The 21,616-nt window shown below is 34.7% G+C and overlaps 2 protein-coding genes across 3 annotated transcripts in view; one reads left to right on the top strand and one right to left on the bottom strand.

Moving 5' to 3' along the window:
- LOC150096544 (sodium-coupled neutral amino acid transporter 7-like) overlaps positions 1 to 21,616 on the top strand; it is a 182,294-nt gene that overhangs the window by 154,255 nt on the left and 6,423 nt on the right. The window lies entirely within an intron of this gene.
- Positions 1,731 to 21,616, bottom strand: part of LOC150096543 (borealin-like) — a 160,517-nt gene continuing 140,631 nt past the window's right edge. For both annotated transcript variants that reach the window (XM_090408031.1, XM_090408030.1), the window contains exon 8: positions 1,731 to 1,991. In XM_090408031.1, the coding sequence (XP_090264157.1) occupies positions 1,881 to 1,991 (111 nt within the window). In that variant the 3' untranslated portion in view covers positions 1,731 to 1,880. The remainder of the gene's footprint in view (positions 1,992 to 21,616) is intronic.

Here is a 21,616-nt window from a genome sequence, read left to right as displayed (position 1 = left end):
TTTTTGGAGATTTGCAACAATTCTAAAATATCTCTCAGATGAACCCCATAACTTAGAAATATTGAAAAAATTAGGTATGTCATGAATACATAAAATATACACAGATCTGTAAGTTAAAATTTATCAACACTTAGACTATACGTGGTGCAATTCGCAGTTGAGAGAAATATAAACAAATGTAAAGATGCAGTATTAAATCATAACTGCATAAAATTAACTGTTATGAATTAGGTAAGTTAATTAGCATAAAAAATTTTTATAATGGAAGCCTGGAAATTAGTTCACATACAACCCATTTCTAAGAAAGGGTGACAAATTCTTACCATGAAACTACTGCCCAATTTTTCTTATTCTAGCTCTCTCCATAGTCTGGAAAGAATCATTAACACTCAACTCCTATGCTGCCTTGAAGGCACCCAAACTAATAAACAATCGCTAATATCATTCTGTGACTGATGAACCTGGATCTGCTTATGTTGCACATCGCACTAAGCTCTCATCATTTGGTCTGTCCTGTGACTTCTGCAACTCGGTTGCCAGCTTTCTGACCAGATGCACACTACGTGGAATGATTCCTTATCTTTTATGCTATTACTATTGAGGATCTGCAAAATTCTGTTCTATCACCAACCCTCTTCCTTCTATATATCAGCAACTTACCCAGTTGCCGATATATAGAAGATACCACCAATCCAATACAGTTTTTATGATAAGAGTACGTTATGCTCCTTCCTCCTCATTTGATAAGTCTTGCACTACATAAATTACACCCTCCAAAACATCAGTCTCTACCACTCATGATTTTGTACCTGCAAAACAATCTGCAATGGGATTCAAATAACTGTGATAATTGATAACATCAGCTAAACATCATTCTGCTTTATTTCTCACGAAAAACTGTTTCTTCTAGTCTTATTTTTGACAAAACCCAAATCAATATCTAGATTTAATGAGATTGCTCTTCTTGGGATTGCTAACATCAAATCTCTCTCATGCATAAATACATTGCAACTACTGGCTTCTCTGCATCCCAAAATTTAGGATTTCCTTTTTTGCTCAAGGTGTTATCTCCAAACAGCCATTAAACCTTTACAAATCTTCCCAACCACTGAATATTGCTCTCGTATTTGGGATAGTGTCCCCCTAAGAGCTTAAATAAAAAAAACTTGGATCAATAGAGAAGGGAGCAATTCTCTCTGTGCACTGACACAGGCATTCAGTTTCTACTGCTGCATGAACACTTCATCTGAACCAACATCAATAATTCTGCTATCTTCTGTTAAATTCCTTGAAACATGTGCAGCAGCTATTTAACTTTCTTTCATGCTCAAACTCCAAATCCATAAAATATATTTCTTCCCCTCTTCATTCGTTTCTACTACACTCTGGAATAGTCTACCATCTTGTGTATTTTTTCTGGTATACAATTTACAGCTCTTCAACTCAAATGTAAGCAAGCCTCTTCTTCTTGCCTGATCCATGCTGCTAATTTATTTTAGGTCAATCAACTGTGAAAGAAATTATAAGAACAAAGATAATCACTTACTAGGTGTAATGTCAAAAACTACTGATTATCATAAATATGGTAAAAAAAAAATGCTACTTTGCTGGGAAACAAAATACAAATGTAACTGGTTCAGATTTCCATTTCTGCATGATGGTAGATGATAAATTATTAGGAAATCAGTGAAAAAAAAAAAAAATTTAGGAAATAAAGGAATTCTGCTAATGCAAAATTATTTGCTACTTTGTTCATTACTTTCGAGTTTACATATTTTTTTTTATCAATTATCTGAGAATAAAAATTTTATACAGAAATTCATTGTGATTAAAACTAAGTGAACTAAACCTTTAATAAAAATTATTATACAGCATCAATTTCATTTCTGAAGCAGCTTTGCCAGCTGTTCTCGAACTTGTATTAACTGGGACTTTGCATCTTGATCTACATCTTGCAGATCTTGAAGTGTTGTTTCACTTAAATTCAGTACCTAGAAATAATAATGTGATTTTAGTTCCTTGAAAAATAAGATGTTGCATATGCAAACACCATAATTAAGGATAAATAAATTAAAGATGCCAAGAAATTATATTCTTGGTTTAATCCTTTATCTAAGCATAAGCAAACTTTACACCTGAAGTAACTTCGGGACTGGGCAACTCGTACATAGAAGCTAGTGACTTCACATCACTTGCCTTGGTATCCTCATAATGCGAAGCACATATCCTTATGGACATGTATAATTCTATATGCATTATGGGAAAGGTTACTATCCAGACTGGTTTCGACCTTGGTATCACTTTTGGGTCTGGCTTCCACTGATGAGACCTCAATAAAGGTCGAAACCAGTCTGGATAGTGACCTTTCCCATAATACATAGCATTATACATTATGGGAAGGGTCACTACCCAGAATGGTTTCGACCTTTATTGAGGTCTCATCAGTGAGAGACTTAGTAAGGATATGTGCTTTGCATTATGGAATAATACTAAGATAAGGGATGTGAAGTCACTAGCTTCTATATACGAGTTGCCCAGTCCTGAAGTTACTTCAGGCACAAACTTCATTTGTTTATACTTGGATAAAGGGATTAAACCAAGAATATGATTTCTTAGAATATTTAATTTACAGTATAACCAAGTGGCAAAACTTCCAATAAGGGTAAATAAATTAGTTAAGATAACATACTATTTATAAATCCTCAAAAATACCAGTATTTTTGAAATGCTAATTGAAATTTGAAATTATAATTTTGCAGTGTCCCTGGAATAGCAGTTTCATTACATTTTTACTTTGCATAGTCAAGGTATAGTTTGTTCAGAGACTAAATAGAATATAGGTGTCCACTATTTTTACATTAGATCTACTTCTCCGATTAATATCCATCCAAGATCAACTTTGTTTACTTAAAATAGTAAATAGATATGTGAATTATCTTTCATATCTTGTTCTGCCTTTCAATGGAATTATCATAATTTTTCCTTAATGTAAAGTCTTCAAAAACCATTCTAATAAAAATAATCATTTTGGATTTATCAACTATTACAGTGGATTCATCGAACTCAATTGAAAATGCATGGCAGTCCTTGATATCTTGCAATAATTGCTCTTTTATCACTGATGGCAGAAACAATTTCTGACTTATTTTTAAGTCACAAAAAAGGAATCAGCTGCTTCTAAAAATCCTTTTTTGAAAATTGCACCATCATGAAAGTCTTATTTTTAGCATGAGTGACATTAGCCTTCTGCAAATCGCTATTTCATGGATAATTAATTCATAGTTGATGTGTACTGTCTGAAACTATCATTCCAGGCTTCTTTTCTTTGGTAACACAACACTAACTCTACAAATTAAACGTGTCTTTTATCACAACAAAAAAATAATCTTGCTCCCATTCTTCATGATAGTGATGTTTCCTTCTTTTTGTTGTTAATGCAAAAAAAAAAAGTTAATTTACACTGTGCTTGCTTTGCTAATAGGCAAATGGAAAACAAATTACGTGTGTTACCATTACACTACTACTAACCAGTAACTTGTGCACCTTGTCTTTTTCTGGGGTAGAATAGTGTTGTATACAACATGTATCATATTATATGGTTATGTGAGTTGTGAATCCATCAAGTGGAGTTGTTCAAGCAAAATTATTTCTATGAATGGATGTACTTTTGGCAATGTTATTAGAATGTGAGTGATGCATTTCTTTGAATTCTACCAACAAATTTTTAACAAAGTATGTTGATAATTGCTGTCTTAAGAGGAATATGTTAATGGTAATAAACTAAAAATCTTTACATGATCGACTGGCTGATTGCAATCAATGTTATGTTAATGGTAATAAACTAAAAATCTTTACATGATCCACTGGCTGATTGCAATCAATGTTATAGACACCACTGAGATAGAAGACATGAACACACAGGAAATAATATGACTTATGCAAGTTGTCAGCTTGTTTCTTTCTTTCATATAAGTTACTATGACGGACAGTGAGAAACAAATATTTTTGAGTATATGATTCTTGACATTGCCATTGTTTATGGGGATTACCCTTGGATAATACCTTTGTTTACAAGGTTGATATTATGGGATGAAAGCCAAATAACTGAAAGGAGACTTCCACATACTTGTAAGGAATGCAGACTGGAGATTCTGACCCCTTGTCCATGGTGCAACTCCATCACTGGTAGCAATTTAGTGAAGTATGGTTATGGCAGGACTAAGTGAATAAAGCTGAATATGAGAATTACAGACGAATTTCCCTACTAAGTGTCTTAGGTAAGATTCAAGTACACATACTTGAGACTAGGCTAAGAAAAACTGTGGGAGGAGAAGAAGAAACTGGGTTCAGGTAAAATAGAGGTTGTCATGATAAATTATTTCTCAATGACAAACAGTTGAGAAATTAAATAAAACAAGGATCACTTAGTTTTGTAGATCTGAAAAAGCCATATGACAAGGTGCCCAGAGAAAAGCTTTTCAAAACACTAGTTATAGGTAAATGAAACAATACACAGAGCAATACATAGTTTATATTTAAGTTGTAAGTCAGCAGTTTGAAATGAAAGAAATACTGGAAAATGATTTGATGTAAAATCAGGTGTAAGAAAGAGTGCACCTATCTCCGTGGACTGCATTATGAAAGAAGGCGGCATTGGCATTAAACCTTATATTAGAATCAGAGATATCAAACTTAATTCTTTGCTTTATACAGGTGATGTGATGCTAAAACATCCAGTGCAATTCTTTGGGACTCTCTAACTAAATTCAATATCAGCTGTGACAAATTTGGCATGAAAATCAGTAATAAAACAATGAAAATATTTAGAAACATAAAAAACTTCAGTCACATTTTCAATGAAGAACCTATAGAACTAGTAAAATATGTCAGCTATTTAGGCACAATTTTTAGTGAAGATGGAAAATTAAATATGGAAATAAACAACATAATAAACAAAGTGAGCATGGCAAAGAACCATGTTGAATACGCTTACAGAGAATAAGAGAGAAATCAGCCAAAACACTAATCAAACCAGTTTTATGTTAGGGGGATCTGAACTTGATCAGAGACCACAGATATGAGAGTTTTGAGAAAAAATCACCACAACAGGTGGATCAGGGGCAGGATCGTATATATATAAAAAAAGAAACATATTAGGAATGAAATCGAACATTCTTAGCATTCAGGAATGTGTGAACAGTGCAGGTAATCTAAGGTGTTTTTTTATTTAAGGTCACTTAAATAAAATGAGAGAGGAAAATTTAGAAAAACAGGTGTTTGATGCTAAGATGGCAAGAAAAAGACCCACAGGAAGACCAAAGTTTAAGTGGATTGATTGATATGACAATATTAGAGTGCTGACAGGTGCTAAACTAATTTGGAGGAAAATGACTGATAGCAAATACAAATTTAATCATGTATTACCATATTAGCTTGTACATCCCTTGAGGGCACATATAAAAAAAATGATGAACATTTGTCTTCATAGAATGCTGGATAAAGGAGTAATCTCAATTCATAATGATGTCCTAGTTTACTCCTTAGATGTAAGACCTCATTTCAACCTCCTAAAAAGAAAAGCTAAAAAAAGTTACAAAAAAAGATAACAAAACTCTCTAAATGTCTGCATGGTTAGCAGAGTAGCTATGTGCTTTGCAACCATATGCCTGGAAAAGGAGTGTCCTGGGTTCAATTCCAGTCATTGACGTGAGGAGCTTAGGATCTTTCTCAGACATAGCCAAGTTAGCCAGTCTGTAGGGTCTATGGTTTTTCATCCCGCAAGCAGGCAAACCAGCCTTGAGAACGCAATGCTTCTACAGACATGTATTACACTGGAAGGCATAGGGCTAACCAACTTATCCTTGTGTACGGTTGCAGTTAAATGAATAGAAAACCCTTGCCACTGCAACGTAAAAGAGAGGAAAAAAGGAAGAACTCTCTAAATGTAAAACATGAAAATAGTATAAAAAATATAAGATTTCTGGTGAGGAAATAAGACTTTGTGATTAAATGTAGATTGATCTTTGTCTATTCCATGTGTGTAGCAAGCCTAATAGGTATGTTTTTTATAAGGAGGATTATACCATCATGCTACTTATTCTTGGTCTCTGCAGCAAACTAAACAGAAACAGAGAACTTTCACTGGGAGATAAAAGACTGATGCATATAAGTATTGAAAAGTTCAGGTGTTGTTCATCATTATCATCAAATTCCTGACAAGTACCCTCAGGGGATTAGTTGGTCAGTTTATAATGCACCGTAGCAAAGGTTACAGCAATACACAAAGTCAAAGACAAACTGGTAAACAACATGCATGTACAAAACCCAAACCAGGCCAAGCAATGCAGTATATACATATAAATAAAATTACAGCAGTACATAAATAGTCCAAGAGAAAAATTCGTAAACAATATGCATGTACAAAAGTTATGTTTAACAATGCAGTATCTACATATAAAATTGCTGCAAAGGTTACAGCCATATGCAAGTTACAACAGTACATAAAAACTCAAATACAAACTAGTAAACAATATGCATGTACAAAAACCAAGCCAGGCAATGCAATATCTACATATAAAATTACAGCAAGCATTACAACAGTACATAGTCAAAGAAATTAGTAACAATATGCATGCACCAAAATTAAGTTTAGCAGTGCAGTATCTACATATAAACAATATTACAGCAAAGGCTAAGCAGTACGTAAACAGTCAAAAATAAACTAGTAAATAATATGTATGTACAAAAATGAAGTCAAACAATGCAGTATCCACATATAAATAAAATTATATATTATTTTATATATAATATAAAATATATAATTATTTTACAAATATACAAAGAGAAATCAGTATATAATATGTATGTACAAAAATAAAGTTAAGCAATGCAGCACTACATATAAACAAAATTACAGTCAAATGTATTTGTACAAATTAATTCTTTGTAGAAGATTAAAAACATCATGCAATCTGTCTGAGTCTGATAACATGTGCCTGAGTGTATATGGCTTGGCTAGATATACGAAAATTTCATTCCTCTTTGTGTCAAGTGCTGGAACTGAACAGAATATGACAAATAGTAAAATGTGTACTGCATTTTTCACACATGTAAGGGCCATCAGTAAATAAGAATGTGTAAGATGACTGAGACCTATGCAGAGCTTAGCAAGAACAACTTCCTCTCTTCTTTCTACGTTTGACAAGAATGACAATGCTTATTTTCAGGCTTAATGTCATAATCTGTTTCTCTATGCTTCCTGCCATGACAACTGTCATTGAGCAATTGGCTTTGATCCCTCAAGGGGGGGGGGGGGGGGGGAGCATTACAAGATGTTATGATAGTACTACATGAAAAAGTTACATCATTATTAACTTCCTATCAACAATTTTCCTCCAAATTAATATGTTATCTGTCAAGACTCTAACATTATCAGATCTTATATTTCTGTCTTCTGAGCGACTTTTTACTGTATCAATCCATCTACATCTTGGTCTTCCTCTGGTTCTTTTTCTTACCAACCTGACAAAAAATCCTTGGTTTTGCTAATCTTTCCAATCTCATTCTGTTTAAGTGACCTGAGATTAGCACTACTAACACATTCCTCAACTCAATATCAGCAGAGTTAAAGATCGGTACTATCAACATAAGAAACCTGAATGGCAAAGAAATGGAGCTAGCTGAGGAATTAGATAAGTACCAGATCGACATAATAGGGGTGACAAACTGGTGAGATCTTTCTGAGCAATAAATACAAAACGTTATATTCAGGCAATGACAATTAAGGAAAAGGAGTAGTCATAGTATTCAACACAAAATACTAGGCTAATCTTCTTGAATGGCAGGCAGTCTCAAGTAAAGTGATGTGGTTCAAATATCAGAATGGGGAATTGGACAATGAGATTTATTTGTGCCTATGGTTCTACTAAGGTAGAAGTGGAGGCATTTTTTGATGCTTTAGAGAAAGCAGCTTGACACAATGAAAAAGGAAAAGTTGGTCCTTGTTGGGGATCTAAATAGCATAGTAGGAAATGACTGTCAGACATACAAAAATATTTTGGGAAAATTTGGAGAAAAGAGCAAAGCTAATAATAATGGCAAATATCTGTTGGATTTCTGCTCAGGACATGGACTGGTTATTACTAACACCATGTTCCAACATAAAAATGTGCACAAATTCACATGGAGAGAAGAGGCAAGGAATAAGAAAAGTCTCATTGACTATGTTATTGTTGATAGTGATGTTTTCTCCCTGGTGTAGGACACCACGGTGTACAGAGGATTTGAAATTGGAAGTTATCACTATTTAGTCTTGAGCAGGATAAAATTGAATTTCGTATTGAAAAGAATAACATGTAAGAAAGTTATGAAGTGAATAAAAGTTGAGCAGCTCTTAGATGTGAACTGTAGACTAAAATACACAAAGATTATTGAAGAAAAAATGAAAGAGTTTGAGAACAGGAACCAAACCTTAGAGATTCAGTGGCAAGCCTTGAAGAAAACCCCTGATTGATTCAGCCAGAGAGGCATGTGGTGAGGTTGTGTGCAAGAAGAGACAAATCAGAACTCCATGGTGGACACAGGAAATTAAAGAGGCAGTGAAGGAAAAGAAGAAAGCATATCAAAATTTCCTGGCAAATAAATCAGCCTGTGCTCTTAGAGAATACGGAGACAAATGTAAGAAAGCTAAACACTTTGTAAAATCAGCTAAACAAAAGTCATGGGAGGACTTTAGCAAGAATATAGAAAATAAATATCAAGAAGGTGGCAAAATATTCTGGAGGTTGTTGAAGCAGCTTAGGAATGGAGGAAAGAGTGCTGTAAAAGGAGTTAGAGATGATAAAGGTAACATGAAAACAGGAGAAAAAGATATCCTTGAAGTATGGAGTAATTACATTTTTGAAAATTATCGAGACAACTACCATGTTTAAATAAAAACTAGTTTAACATAACTAAAATCTACACTCGACGTTTCAACCTTTATGTCAAGGTCATCTTCTGGAGCATACAACTATACACAGAAAACAAACTACACTACAATCAAACTGGTTTGTTAAAGACACTGACCAACGGCTACAACAATTGTTGGCCTACCCTCTGGTGGAAAAAAAAAAAACTCTAGCCTTGATGTATATATATATATATACATCAAGGCTAGAGTCGTATTATTAGTGTTATCTGTTGGTTGTAGAAATACGTTGGGCACAACAAGTATCTATCTATATACATATATTAACAACATGTACATTCCAGCCAGTTGGTATGGAATGGTTTCTAATACTAGCTGAAGATTGGCTAGAGTCCTGACTTATGCTGGATCTTATATATTAGGTAGGCTGAATGTGTGCTATCCAGATCCTTGGCATTTTCATGACATCTTTGTTGTTGATATTTGGGTGGTTTATCAGGATTTTGCAGGCTTCCTTAAATTTCCTTTCTTACCAGGTTTTTGTGCGGTGTAAAGAGCAGGTGATTTTCCAGTTGATTTGGTGTAAGGTGTTGAGTGCGTGGTCTGAGAGGCCTGCTTCACCATAATAGTTATATTTAATGTGTTCTTTCTTGCGTATAGGGATTGTCCGTCCTGTTTCTCCAATGTACGGTAAGTTACAGGTGCAGCGGATGCAATAGACTCTGGGATGTGCTAATGGGAGGAGAAGATCCTTAGAGGAGTTGAATATGGTTTTAAGTTTAGGGGTAGATTAAAGGTGGCATTGAGGTTATAATGTTGTAGTGTAAAAATCATCATAATTAAAATTCTGAATATTTTTACGTATTGTTTATATTAGTATGTTCATTAGTTTTGTTTTCATAACACGCATTGTTGGCACTTGCGATATGCCCGTTATGGAAATTGTTTTGTTAAAAGTGATATGTAAAGCAGTTAAAAATTTAATGTACTTACCGGATTTGAATAGTTGTGTTACCTTAAACAAATTTATTACGGTTTGAAATATTAAGTTTTGTGTTTTATGAGGACATTCTCTTTTCGCTAACGGAGACGACGTGTCAGCCATTATACAGTACTTAACTGGTAATTAATTTACGGAATTGACAACGCATATAAAGTAAATAAATTAAAGATAACTTTAATGAATCACTTCTATATTTCGGCAATGTCACATTGCCATCTTCGGGAACATAAAGATATGCTATGTGCACTAAGGAACTAACAAAGCAAATGAGGAAGAAAATAAGAACTAATTTTGTTCCTAAAGTCCTAATGGTGCCCTCTTGCAGGCTAATTTGGTAGTCTTGGCAGTTGGGCTGAAGTTCTCAAAATGAAAGTCTCCCAAATTTGGGGCAGTTTCATGCACCCAAATTTGTTGAGGTTAGGAACGTTTTTTAGAGCTGCTGAAGATTCTTTGAATAGTCTTTCGTATTTAAACTTGCTGCGATGGATTATTTTTGTCTTCTTCCAACGAATTTTATGGTGGGTATCTAAGGCATGGTCTGCCAGTCCAGAGCGGCTGTACTGGTGAAAACGGATGTAGTCTTGGTGTTCTGAAATCCTGATATTTGTTGTTCTGCCTGTTTGGCCAAAGTAGGACAATTTGCAGCTGCAAGGGACCTGGTATACACCAGGTAGGTCTAGGGGAAGTGGTTGGTCTTTGGTAGAGCGGATAAGGGATGCCAACTTTTTATATGGTCTGTAACAGGAAGTAAGGTCATATTTTTTGAGGATATTAGTTATTTTTTCAGAGGTGCCCTGGATGTAGGGGATAGTGATAGACTTGGTATAGTCTTTATTGTGGAGGGGGGGAGGGGGGGTTGTGGTTTACAGGTTTTAGTATTTTTTGGATTTTTTTGGGGTTGTAGCCATTGGCTAAGAAAGTGTTGAGGATGTGGTTTAGTTCCATACTCAGGACCTTGTCATCTGAGCAGATTAATTTTGCCCTATTATATAGTGTTTTTATCACCCCATATTGTTGTGAGGGGGGGGGAATTGCTGGTGAATGTATCTGCCAGTGTGGGTGGGTTTTCTGTAAACAGAGAAAACCAAAGATCCATCAAGCTGGCGGGTGATTAAAGTGTCTAGGAAGGGGAGGGTGTTGTTTTCCTCTTTTTCTAAAGTGAACTGGACTCTGGGATGTTGGTTGTTTAAGTGTGTTAGGAAGGAGTGGAGTGTATCTGAGCCATGTGGCCAAATAGCAAACACATCATCCACATAACAAAGCCAAATAGTGGGTTTTTGTGGGGCTGAGTTTAAGGCTTTCTCTTCAAATGTCTCCATAAAGAAATTGGCCAAGGGTGGGGAAAGTGGTGAACCCATGGCTGTCCCCTCTATCTGTTTGTAGAACAGATAGAGGGGACAACCATGGGTTCTACAAACAGATAGAGGGGACAGCCATGGGTTCACCACTTTCCCCACCCTTGGCCAATTTCTTTATGGAGACATTTGAAGAGAAAGCCTTAAACTCCGCCCCACAAAAACCCACTATTTGGCTTCGTTATGTGGATGATGTGTTTGCTATTTGGCCACATGGCTCAGATACACTCCACTCCTTCCTAACACACTTAAACAACCAACATCCCAGAGTCCAGTTCACCTTAGAAAAAGAGGAAAACAACACCCTCCCCTTCCTAGACACTTTAATCACCCGCCAGCTTGATGGATCTTTGGTTTTCTCTGTTTACAGAAAACCCACCCACACTGGCAGATACATTCACCAGCAAACCCCCCCCCCCACAACAATATGGGGTGATAAAAACACTATATAACAGGGCAAAATTAATCTGCTCAGATGACAAGGCCCTGACTATGGAACTAAACCACACTCTCAACACTTTCTTAGCCAATGGCTACAACCCCAAAAAAATCCAAAAAAATACTAAAACCTGTAAACCACAACCCCCCTCCACAATAAAGACTATACCAAGTCTATCACTATCCCCTACATCCAGGGCACCTCTGAAAAAATAACTAATATCCTCAAAAAATATGACCTTACTTCCTGTTACAGACCATATAAAAAGTTGGCATCCCTTATCCGCTCTACCAAAGACCAACCACTTCCCCTAGACCTACCTGGTGTATACCAGGTCCCTTGCAGCTGCAAATTGTCCTACTTTGGCCAAACAGGCAGAACAACAAATATCAGGATTTCAGAACACCAAGACTACATCCGTTTTCACCAGTACAGCTGCTCTGGACTGGCAGACCATGCCTTAGATACCCACCATAAAATTCGTTGGAAGAAGACAAAAATAATCCATCGCAGCAAGTTTAAATACGAAAGACTATTCAAAGAATCTTCAGCAGCTCTAAAAAACGTTCCTAACCTCAACAAATTTGGGTGCATGAAACTGCCCCAAATTTGGGAGACTTTCATTTTGAGAACTTCAGCCCAACTGCCAAGACTACCAAATTAGCCCGCAAGAGGGCACCATTAGGACTTTAGGAACAAAATTAGTTCTTATTTTCTTCCTCATTTGCTTTGTTAGTTCCTTAGTGCACATACCATATCTTTATGTTCCCGAAGATGGCAATGTGACATTGCCGAAATATAGAAGTGATTCATTAAAGTTATCTTTAATTTATTTACTTTATATGCGTTGTCAATTCCGTAAATTAATTACCAGTTATGTCTAACCAACGTATAAGTCTTACTACTATACAGTACTTAGTTTCTCGCCGAGAAGTTTGATGAGTGATTGACAGCTGACAAGAAAGCGTTCGGTATCTGAGTAACGGCTGTAAACAAGAGAGCGTTCGGGAAGGAATTTAGAACACAGGCCGGCAGATATTTAGGTTCGGAGGAACTTGAGTTTTTTTTATGTGACAGTCGGAAGAAAATTAATAGTATATTCCGAAAAGGGAATCGTGGAACTATTAAGTTTTTAATGTAGAATAAGTATGTGGATAAATAAAAGAAAATATTGCTATATGCGTTTTAAATGGAATAATCGAGGAAACACTAATTGAAAGATTTATAGTAGATTACGAAAAAGGAATCTTAGAACTGTAAGTTGTTTTTAATTGGAAGAATAAGACTGTCAATAAGCATTTAGTGAATAAAAGAAGAATTTGCTATTTACGTTCTAAAGGAATGTTCGAGAAAACTCCGATTAGGAAGTTTCACCTGTATTAAGGACGCCGGATCTGACTATTATTTCTACTGAAGAAAAGAGATGGAATTAAGTTCGGAAGAATTAATGTGTGCTACATAAGTGATGAGAAAGGATCCCGTAAAAAATGAAGAATGGAGTTATATCTCTTCAGAAAAGGGCCTTGACAGAGAAAGAAACTGGCTATGAACATTTTTTGTGATTGTGCAACAAAGTGTTTAGTCTAGTCTTAAGTGTAAGTTTATTTTAAAAAGGCCTTGGATCCAATTAATTTGTAGTTAGTTATGTAAAGTTGTTTGAAGTGTTGTATATATGTTGTTTTTGTTTTATTAAATGTGTTTATTTTGTATTTTGGTCTTGAGTCAGTGATTATTTGGATTCTGAAAGAAAGAGTTAAGATCATTGCACCAATTGGAGTGAACCCTTGTGCATATAAAATTATATAGGTACACTTGGAAATAAATAAAAAATAATTGTTAGAAACAGAGATCATCTCTATGGTAGAATAAATATTAAGATAATATATATGAATAATCTCCTCAATATAAAAATCGACCAAAATTATTAACAATGGCACAGTCGACTACAGGATTGGTTATAACTTAACTTTATTTTTAGAATCCAGAAAGTAAACTTTGACTCAAGTAAAATGGCTACAGAAGATAGCAATATTAGTTGTGAAGTTTCTTCAGTTAAAGATGAGGAATTTTTTAGTTTAATTAATCCAACTTTAATAATACCTTCTTTCTCAGGTGATAGTAGTGAAAGTGTAGAAACATTTTTCAGATATGCAGAAAAAATTAGAGATTTAGGAAATGGTCAGATTTTGATTTGTTGATTATACTTCGGAATAAATTGTTGGGCAATGCCAAAACATTCTTAAACACATCTCCTTTACTAAGAGACACTGACAGTTATGCAACTTTTAAAAGTTTGCTAATATGAGAAGTTTCAAATGTAAGAGAATTAGGGCCTAACATTTGGAAAATTCAAGTGCATTCAAGGTAGTAGGGTGTCTGCTTCAGAATATTATCATACTTTGGAGCATTGCTCATGAATTTAATGTTTCATCTGGAGAAAAATCCTATTTGGAATAGTTACTGTTGAATCAATTTAGGCTTGGCCTTAAAGATAATTTGAAAGAAACAGCATACAAGAAAAAGGTTAAAAATCTTGAACAGTGTTTTGAACTTGTTAAAGAAAAGGAAGAGAGATTTAGAGATATATTTCATTCCTCAAACAATAAACAGGTTAACTCTTTCCAATATAATGAAACTCATTCTCCTAGCACAGTGGCTACAGATAAAGTGAGAAAAGGAAAGTTTCAAAAATTAAAAGGTGCTAAGAAATAGTCTAAGGAAATTTCTGTAAATCTAACAGAAAATGTTCCAGAATCTGATTCCAAGGTAAAATTACATGATTTGGGAAAATTAGAGGAACTGAAAACATTTCTGAGTGAAGAAATAGAAAGACAACAGAGACCAATAGTACAAGGACAGGAACTTCTGTTTAAGATGATATCTGATTTGACAATATCCAATAATCTTGCAGATAATCAATCTTTCTTTTGTAAATCTAATGGTATTGACAGGAATAAAACATCTCAAAGAAGTTATGTTCCAAAATGCTTTAGAAGTAATAAACCTGGTCATTTTGCTAAAGACTGTTATTATGTTAGAGATAAATCTTGTTTTCAACATAAGAAATCAGAGAATAAAGAAAAATCTGGAAATAGTTATTATTCCAATATCATACTGGCAAGGACAGAAATGTCAAACTATTCACTAGACATGGGTAATGCTAAAGACAGCTCCAACCCTAAAAGAGTTTGATGTATCATTAGCTCCTTATGCTAATGGAGGTAATCCTTTGACAGTTTTACAAGGATTTATTGAAGATGTGCCTTGTGAAATCTTACTTGACACAGGTGCACATATCTCACTCATTTCTTATAGCTTGTTTAACAAAATTAAATCTAATTCCAAATGACATTTCAGTTTTAAGCTATCCAATTAAATTAAAGGGTATATTTGAATCAGAAATTTTAGCTGATAAGCAAATAAATGTTTTTATTTCAATTCCATGTTTTCCCATTGAAAGTTTGTCATTCATTAATAGTTCTTCCAGAATCCTCAAATCCAAATGTACAAGTAATATTTGGAATTGATTTTCTGAAACGTCATAGTTTTGCATGTAATTTTGTTGATAATACAGTGTCCTTGTGTGGACTAGAATGCCGTTTGGACAGGAAATCAGGTGACAAAGGAAAATTAGAGCAGTCTCCTGAAGTTTTTCAAGACACTGATGATAATGGTCAAGTGTTTAATATTGAGACTCTAAAGAAAGATGAGAAGGAAAATATTCAGGAATTAAAAGAGAATTTGGTGCAGAATTCAATGAAATCAGCAATTACTAGTGAAGAAAGGGATAGAATTCTGAAATTCTTTAAATCTGCCTTTGAATTTTTCTCTGGTGTTTTCACAGAGGATATTGTTTCAATGTCTTGCACTAATGCAGTGTTACACTCAGTGCAGATTTGTACTCAATCTCCTATTTATATTAGGCAATATCAGACTCCACTGAAATATATGGAGCGTTGCCAGAAACTACTACAGGAATATGAAAGGGCAGGAATAATTGAGAAGTCAAATTCTCAGTGGAACAGTCCATTCATCTTAATTGAAAAACCAAATGGAAGTCTGAGGTTTGTCTTAGACTTGAGAGCCATCAATAAGGTTACAAAGCCTATTGATTTCCCTCTGTGTAAAATTGTGGAATTATTGATATGTTTGGAAGGATCACAATATTTTACAAAACTGGATTTAAATTCTGGCTACTTTCAGATTCCTTTGAAGAAGGAAGACAGAAAATACTTTGCATTTACTACTAGATGGTAGAAATATCAACTATGTCGATTACCACAAGGTGCAAGAAATTCTGCTATGTCATTCCAGTCTTTAATGAATTCTGTCTTATCAGATATATTAGGAAGTGGAGTCATCTGTTTTCAGGATGATCTTCTAATTTATTCAAGGGATATAGATAGCCATTGTAAAATCTTATGGAATGTCTTAAAGAGATTAGATGAGGCAAATCTATCTTTAAAGTGCTCTAAATGCCAATTTTTCTTAAAAGAAGTTGAGTATTTAGGTCATAAAATCAGTAGCAAAGGAATTATGCCAACTCTGTCAAATGTAGAAGGCATATTATCAGCTAAACCTCCTAAAACAGTTAGACAAATTCGCAGATTTATTGGCATGTTAAATTTCTACAGTAATTTATTCCAAATTGTTCACAGCTATTGAGACCCATAGTGTGCTTGACAAGGAAAGGTTTTAAATTCAATTGGGGTGAAGCTCAACAAGAAGCATTTGACAAATGAAAACTGGCATTGACTAAAGCTCCAGTTCTCATTTATCCTAAGTTTGGTGAAGTATTTTATCTTTCTGCTGATGCTTCAAATGATTGCATTGCTGCTGTACTAGACCAAAAAGAAGGAGAAGATTTTAAGCCAGTAGCTTTTATAAGTAGAAAATTATCAGATCCAGAATTGAATTATTCAACCATAGAGAAGGAAGCACTAGCAATAATTTTTCCACTGAGAAAATTTAGATACTTATTGTTAGGACAACCTATTCAAATAGGATCTGATCACCAGCTTCTGTCATTCCTAAGTACTATGAAGGATAAAAATCAACGTATAATTAGGTGGGCACTGGAACTGCAGGAATATAATATTGATGTGGCTTATATTCCAGGAAAAAGAAATATAGTTGCTGATTATTTATCTAGATCTCTAGAATCTGATGATGATGAATCGTCTAGGAATAACCTTTTTTTATCAAGATGAGAAAAGATCTAAAATTAATGTTATTCATGAGGTGAATAAAGAATTAAGTTCTCAAAAAACTAGGCAGTATATAAATTGTTTTAGAAAGTATAAGTCATTTGTACCAGGAGATTTAGTATTGTTAGATGATAAATCTAGTATAAAAAGAGTTGGGAAATTAGGAAGGAAAGCTTTAGGCCCATATAGAATTTTAGATAATTTTTCTCCTGTGAATTTTAGGATTCAAGATGTCAAAAATCCTAGTAAAATTTTAAATGTACACTCTGATAGGTTAAAGAGGTACTTTTTAGGAAGTAGAAATTTAGTTACATTAGGAGACAATATGAATAAAATATTGAAAGATGAGCATAGTTTTCTTAGTACTAATTGTGCATCTCATTCACAATCAAATAATAGGAAAGGGAATAGTTTTAAAGCTCATAATTCAAATATGCAGCAAAGGAGAAAATTTAATTTGGGTAAAACAAAACCTAATGCAGGAAATTTTAGAACTCTCAGGGTATATAATTCAGATAATGTACAATGTAAGAGTGATGATAATCAAACTGACTCTAACATTGATGAAATTATAGCAGAATATCATAGGTTAGTTAACATAGAGTTAAGTAAGCCAGAGGAATGCAAAATTACCTCTAATTTAGTCAGTAAGGATAAAGAATCTCAACTTGTAGAATCTCAGACACCTGTACAATTTGATTCTGATAGTGATGATTCTGTAGATTTAGGGCATAATTCAAATAATTTAAACGAAATATTTGAACGGTATAGAAATGAAATTTGTAAGTATAGTAAACTAGAAGATGTAAATTCTGAATCATCTCTAGCATCAGATGATTCTGAAACTAGTGATTCCGAAAGTGTAAATAATGATGAGCAAGAATCACGTTATTTTTTAAGATCTAGGAATAAGCATTAAAAGTTTTGTTTAAATATAGGTTAAATATTTTAAAAAAATTTTTTTTTCAGAGAAAGATGAAACTGATGTAAAAATAATCATAATTAAAATTCTGAATATTTTTACGTACTGTTTATTAGTTTTGTTTTCATAACACGCATTGTTGGCACTTGGAATGTGCCCGTTATGGAAATTGTTTTATTAAAAGTGATATGTAAAGCAGTTAAAAATTTAATGTACTTTACCGGATTTGAATAGTTGTTACTTTAAACAAATTTATTATGGTTTGAAATATTAAGTTTTGTGTTTTATGAGGACATTCTCTTGTCGCTAACGGAGACAATGTGTCAGCCATTATACAGTACTTAGTTTCTCGCTTGCCACGGAGTGCGCATGCTTGCCGAGAAGTTTGATGAGTGATTGACAGCTGACAAGAAAGCGTTCGGTATCTGAGTAATGGCTGTAAATGAGAGCGTTCGGCAGATATTTAGGTTCGGAGGAACTCGAGTTTTTTTTTTTTTTATGTGACAGTCGGAAGAAAATTAGTAGTATATTCCGAAAAGGGAATCGTGGAACTATTAAGTTTTTAATGTGGAATAAGTATGTGGATAAATAAAAGAAAATATTGCTATATGCGTTTTAAATGGAATAATCGAGGAAACACTAATTGAAAGATTTATAGTAGATTCCGAAAAGGGAATCTTAGAACTATAAGTTTTTTTTTAATTGGAAGAATAAGACTGTCAATAAGCATTTAGTAAATAAAAGAAGAATTTGCTATTTACGTTCTAAAGGAATGTTCGAGAAAACTCAGCTTAGGAAGTTTCATCTGTATTAAGGACGCCGGATCTGACTATTATTTCTACTGAAGAAAAGAGATGGAATTAAGTTCGGAAGAATTAATGTGTGCTACATAAGTGATGAGAAAGGATCCCGTAAAAAATGAAGAATGGAGTTATATCTCTTCAGAAAAGGGCCTTGACAGAGAAAGAAACTGGCTATGAACATTTTTTGTGATTGTGCAACAAAGTGTTTAGTCTAGTCTTAAGTGTAAGTTTATTTTAAAAAGGCCTTGGATCCAATTAATTTGTAGTTAGTTATGTAAAGTTGTTTGAAGTGTTGTATATATGTTGTTTTTGTTTTATTAAATGTGTTTATTTTGTATTTTGGTCTTGAGTCTGTGATTATTTGGATTCTGAAAGAAAGAGTTAAGATCATTGCACCAATTGGAGTGAACCCTTGTGCATATAAAATTATATAGGTACACTTGGAAATAAATAAAAAATAATTGTTAGAAACAGGGATCATCTCTATGGTAGGATAAATATTAAGATAATATATATGAATAATCTCCTCAACATAAAAATCCACCAAAATATTAACAGTAGGATTCTGTTGATTTTTTCCGATAAAACTTTAAGGTATGGGATGGCTATGGCTTTACTGTAATCTAGATTCCTTTTTATTGTTGCTTTATGGAGTATTTTTTTAATAGTATTCTTGTTATAGCCATTATTTATGAATGTGTCGCTGATGATTTTTAGTTCTTGTTTCAGGGCTTGCAAATTGTTGTAGCTCTGTTTTTAAGGGTGTTAATGACTCCATATTTTTGTGATGGGTGGTGATATGAATTAGCATGTATGTATTGGGCAGTGTGTGTCGGTTTTCGGTAGACCATGAAGGATAGACTGCCTGAAGGAAGACGTGTGACTAGTGTGTCTAGGAACAGGAGCGAATTTTGGTTTTCGATTTCGATGGTAAATTGTATGCGTTCGTGTTGTTTGTTCAGGTGGCTAACGAATGTGTTTAGCGTTTGTCGCCCGTGCAGCCAGATTGTGAACACGTCATCAACGTATCTAAGCCAGACGGTCGGGCTTAGTATGGCGAAATCAAGAGCCCTTTGCTCAATGGTTTCCATGTAGAAGTTAGCGATTGGGATGGATAGTGGCGAGCCCATGGCTGTACCTTCTTTTTGTAGGTAAAATAAGTTTTGCCACAAGAAGTAACCAGACTGTAGTATGTGGGCAAAGAGGGCCGTAATGCCGGGCTGAAATTTGTTCTGTAGTAGGAGAATTGTGTCATTGCTGGGGACATTAGTGAAAAGGGCAGAAACGTCGAAGCTGACTAATAAGTCGTCTTTGTCAATTGTTATGTTTTTAATTTTGTTTATAAAGTGTTGTGTTTTTTTATGTAGGAGGGGGAATGACCTACCAACTCCTTCAGTGTTGCCGCTAATTTCTTGGCGGCGTCATATAATAGTTCGGATTGTAATTTTGAAACCAAATTTTGCGTTATAGCTAGGTTTTGGTGGGCTGTTTGAATCTGTTTTCTAAGCATTGCTTTTTCTATGCGGTCATAAATATGTAGTGCCTTAGCAGGCGTAAATTTCTTTTTTAGCCTGATGCAGATAGGAATAAGGTTATTGTCTCTGCATCTCTTTAAAAAGACCAGCCGGATGATCAAGAGGGAAATACGAATCTTTAACTAACCTAGCTACAGTAGTTGATAACAACACATATAAAATGGTAAATTATAACCTAACAAAAAGGATAAAGGATAAAACACAAAAACTACTCAAGTCCGTCACTTCTTGGCCACCAGACACGGTTAAAAAAGTCAAACCCCACTACGCCCCCCCCCAGAATATATGGGGTCCCGAAAATACACAAACAAAATGTGTCCCTTCGACCAATCGTGGAAGAAATAAACAGTCCCAATTACCACTTGGCCAAGAAATTAACGGCAACACAATACTTTTTAAACAAAATTAAAAACATAACACTCAACAAAGATAACTTAGTCAGTTTCGACGTTTCTGCCCTTTTCACTAATATCCCCATCAATGACACAATTCTCCTACTACAGAACAATTTCCGCCAGACATTACGGCCCTCTTTGCCCACGTACTACAGTCCGGTTACTTCGTGTGGCAAAACAAATTTTACCTACAAAAAAGAATGTACAGCCATGGGCTCACCATTATCCACCCCAATCGCTAACTTCTACATGGGAACCTTTGAGCAAAGGGCTCTTCATTCCGCCACGCTAAGACCGACAGTCTGGCTTAGATACGTTGACGACATGTTCGGAATCTGGCCGCACGGGCGACAAACGCTAAACACATTCCTTAGCCACCTGAACAAACAATGCAAACACATGCAATTTACCATCGAAATCGAAAACCAAAATTCGCTACTGTTCCTAGACACACTAGTCACATCTTCCTTCAGGCAGTCTATCCTTCATGGTCTACCGAAAACCGACACACACTGCCCAATACATACATGCTAATTCATACCACCACCCATCACAAAAATATGGAGTCATTAACACCCTTAAAAACAGAGCTACAACAATTTGCTCTAACCAGCAAGCCCTGAAATAAGAACTAAAAATCATCAGCGACACATTCATAAATAATGGCTATAACAAGAATACTATTAATAAAATACTCCATAAAACAGCAACAAAAAGGAATCTAGATTACAGTAAAACCATAGCCATCCCATACATTAAAGGGTTATCGGAAAAAATTAACAGAATCCTACATCATTATAACCTCAATGCCACCTTTAAACCACCCACTAAACTTAAAACCATATTCAACTCCTCTAAGGATCCTCTCCTCCCATTAGCACATCGCAGAGTCTATTGCATCCGCTGCACATTGGTGGAACAGGATGGACAATTCCTATACGCAAGAAAGAACACATTAGACACATTAAATATAACCATTATGGTGAAGCAGGCCTCTCAGCCCACGCACTCAACACCTTACACCAAATCAAATGGAAAAGCACCTGCTC

Source organism: Typopeltis vanoorti, chromosome 18 (assembly GCF_054136105.1).
Source record: "Typopeltis vanoorti isolate ZY-2024b chromosome 18, IOZ_Tvanoo_1.0, whole genome shotgun sequence".
Taxonomy (NCBI): domain Eukaryota; kingdom Metazoa; phylum Arthropoda; class Arachnida; order Uropygi; family Thelyphonidae; genus Typopeltis; species Typopeltis vanoorti.
This window is presented reverse-complemented; position numbering and strand designations above follow the sequence as displayed.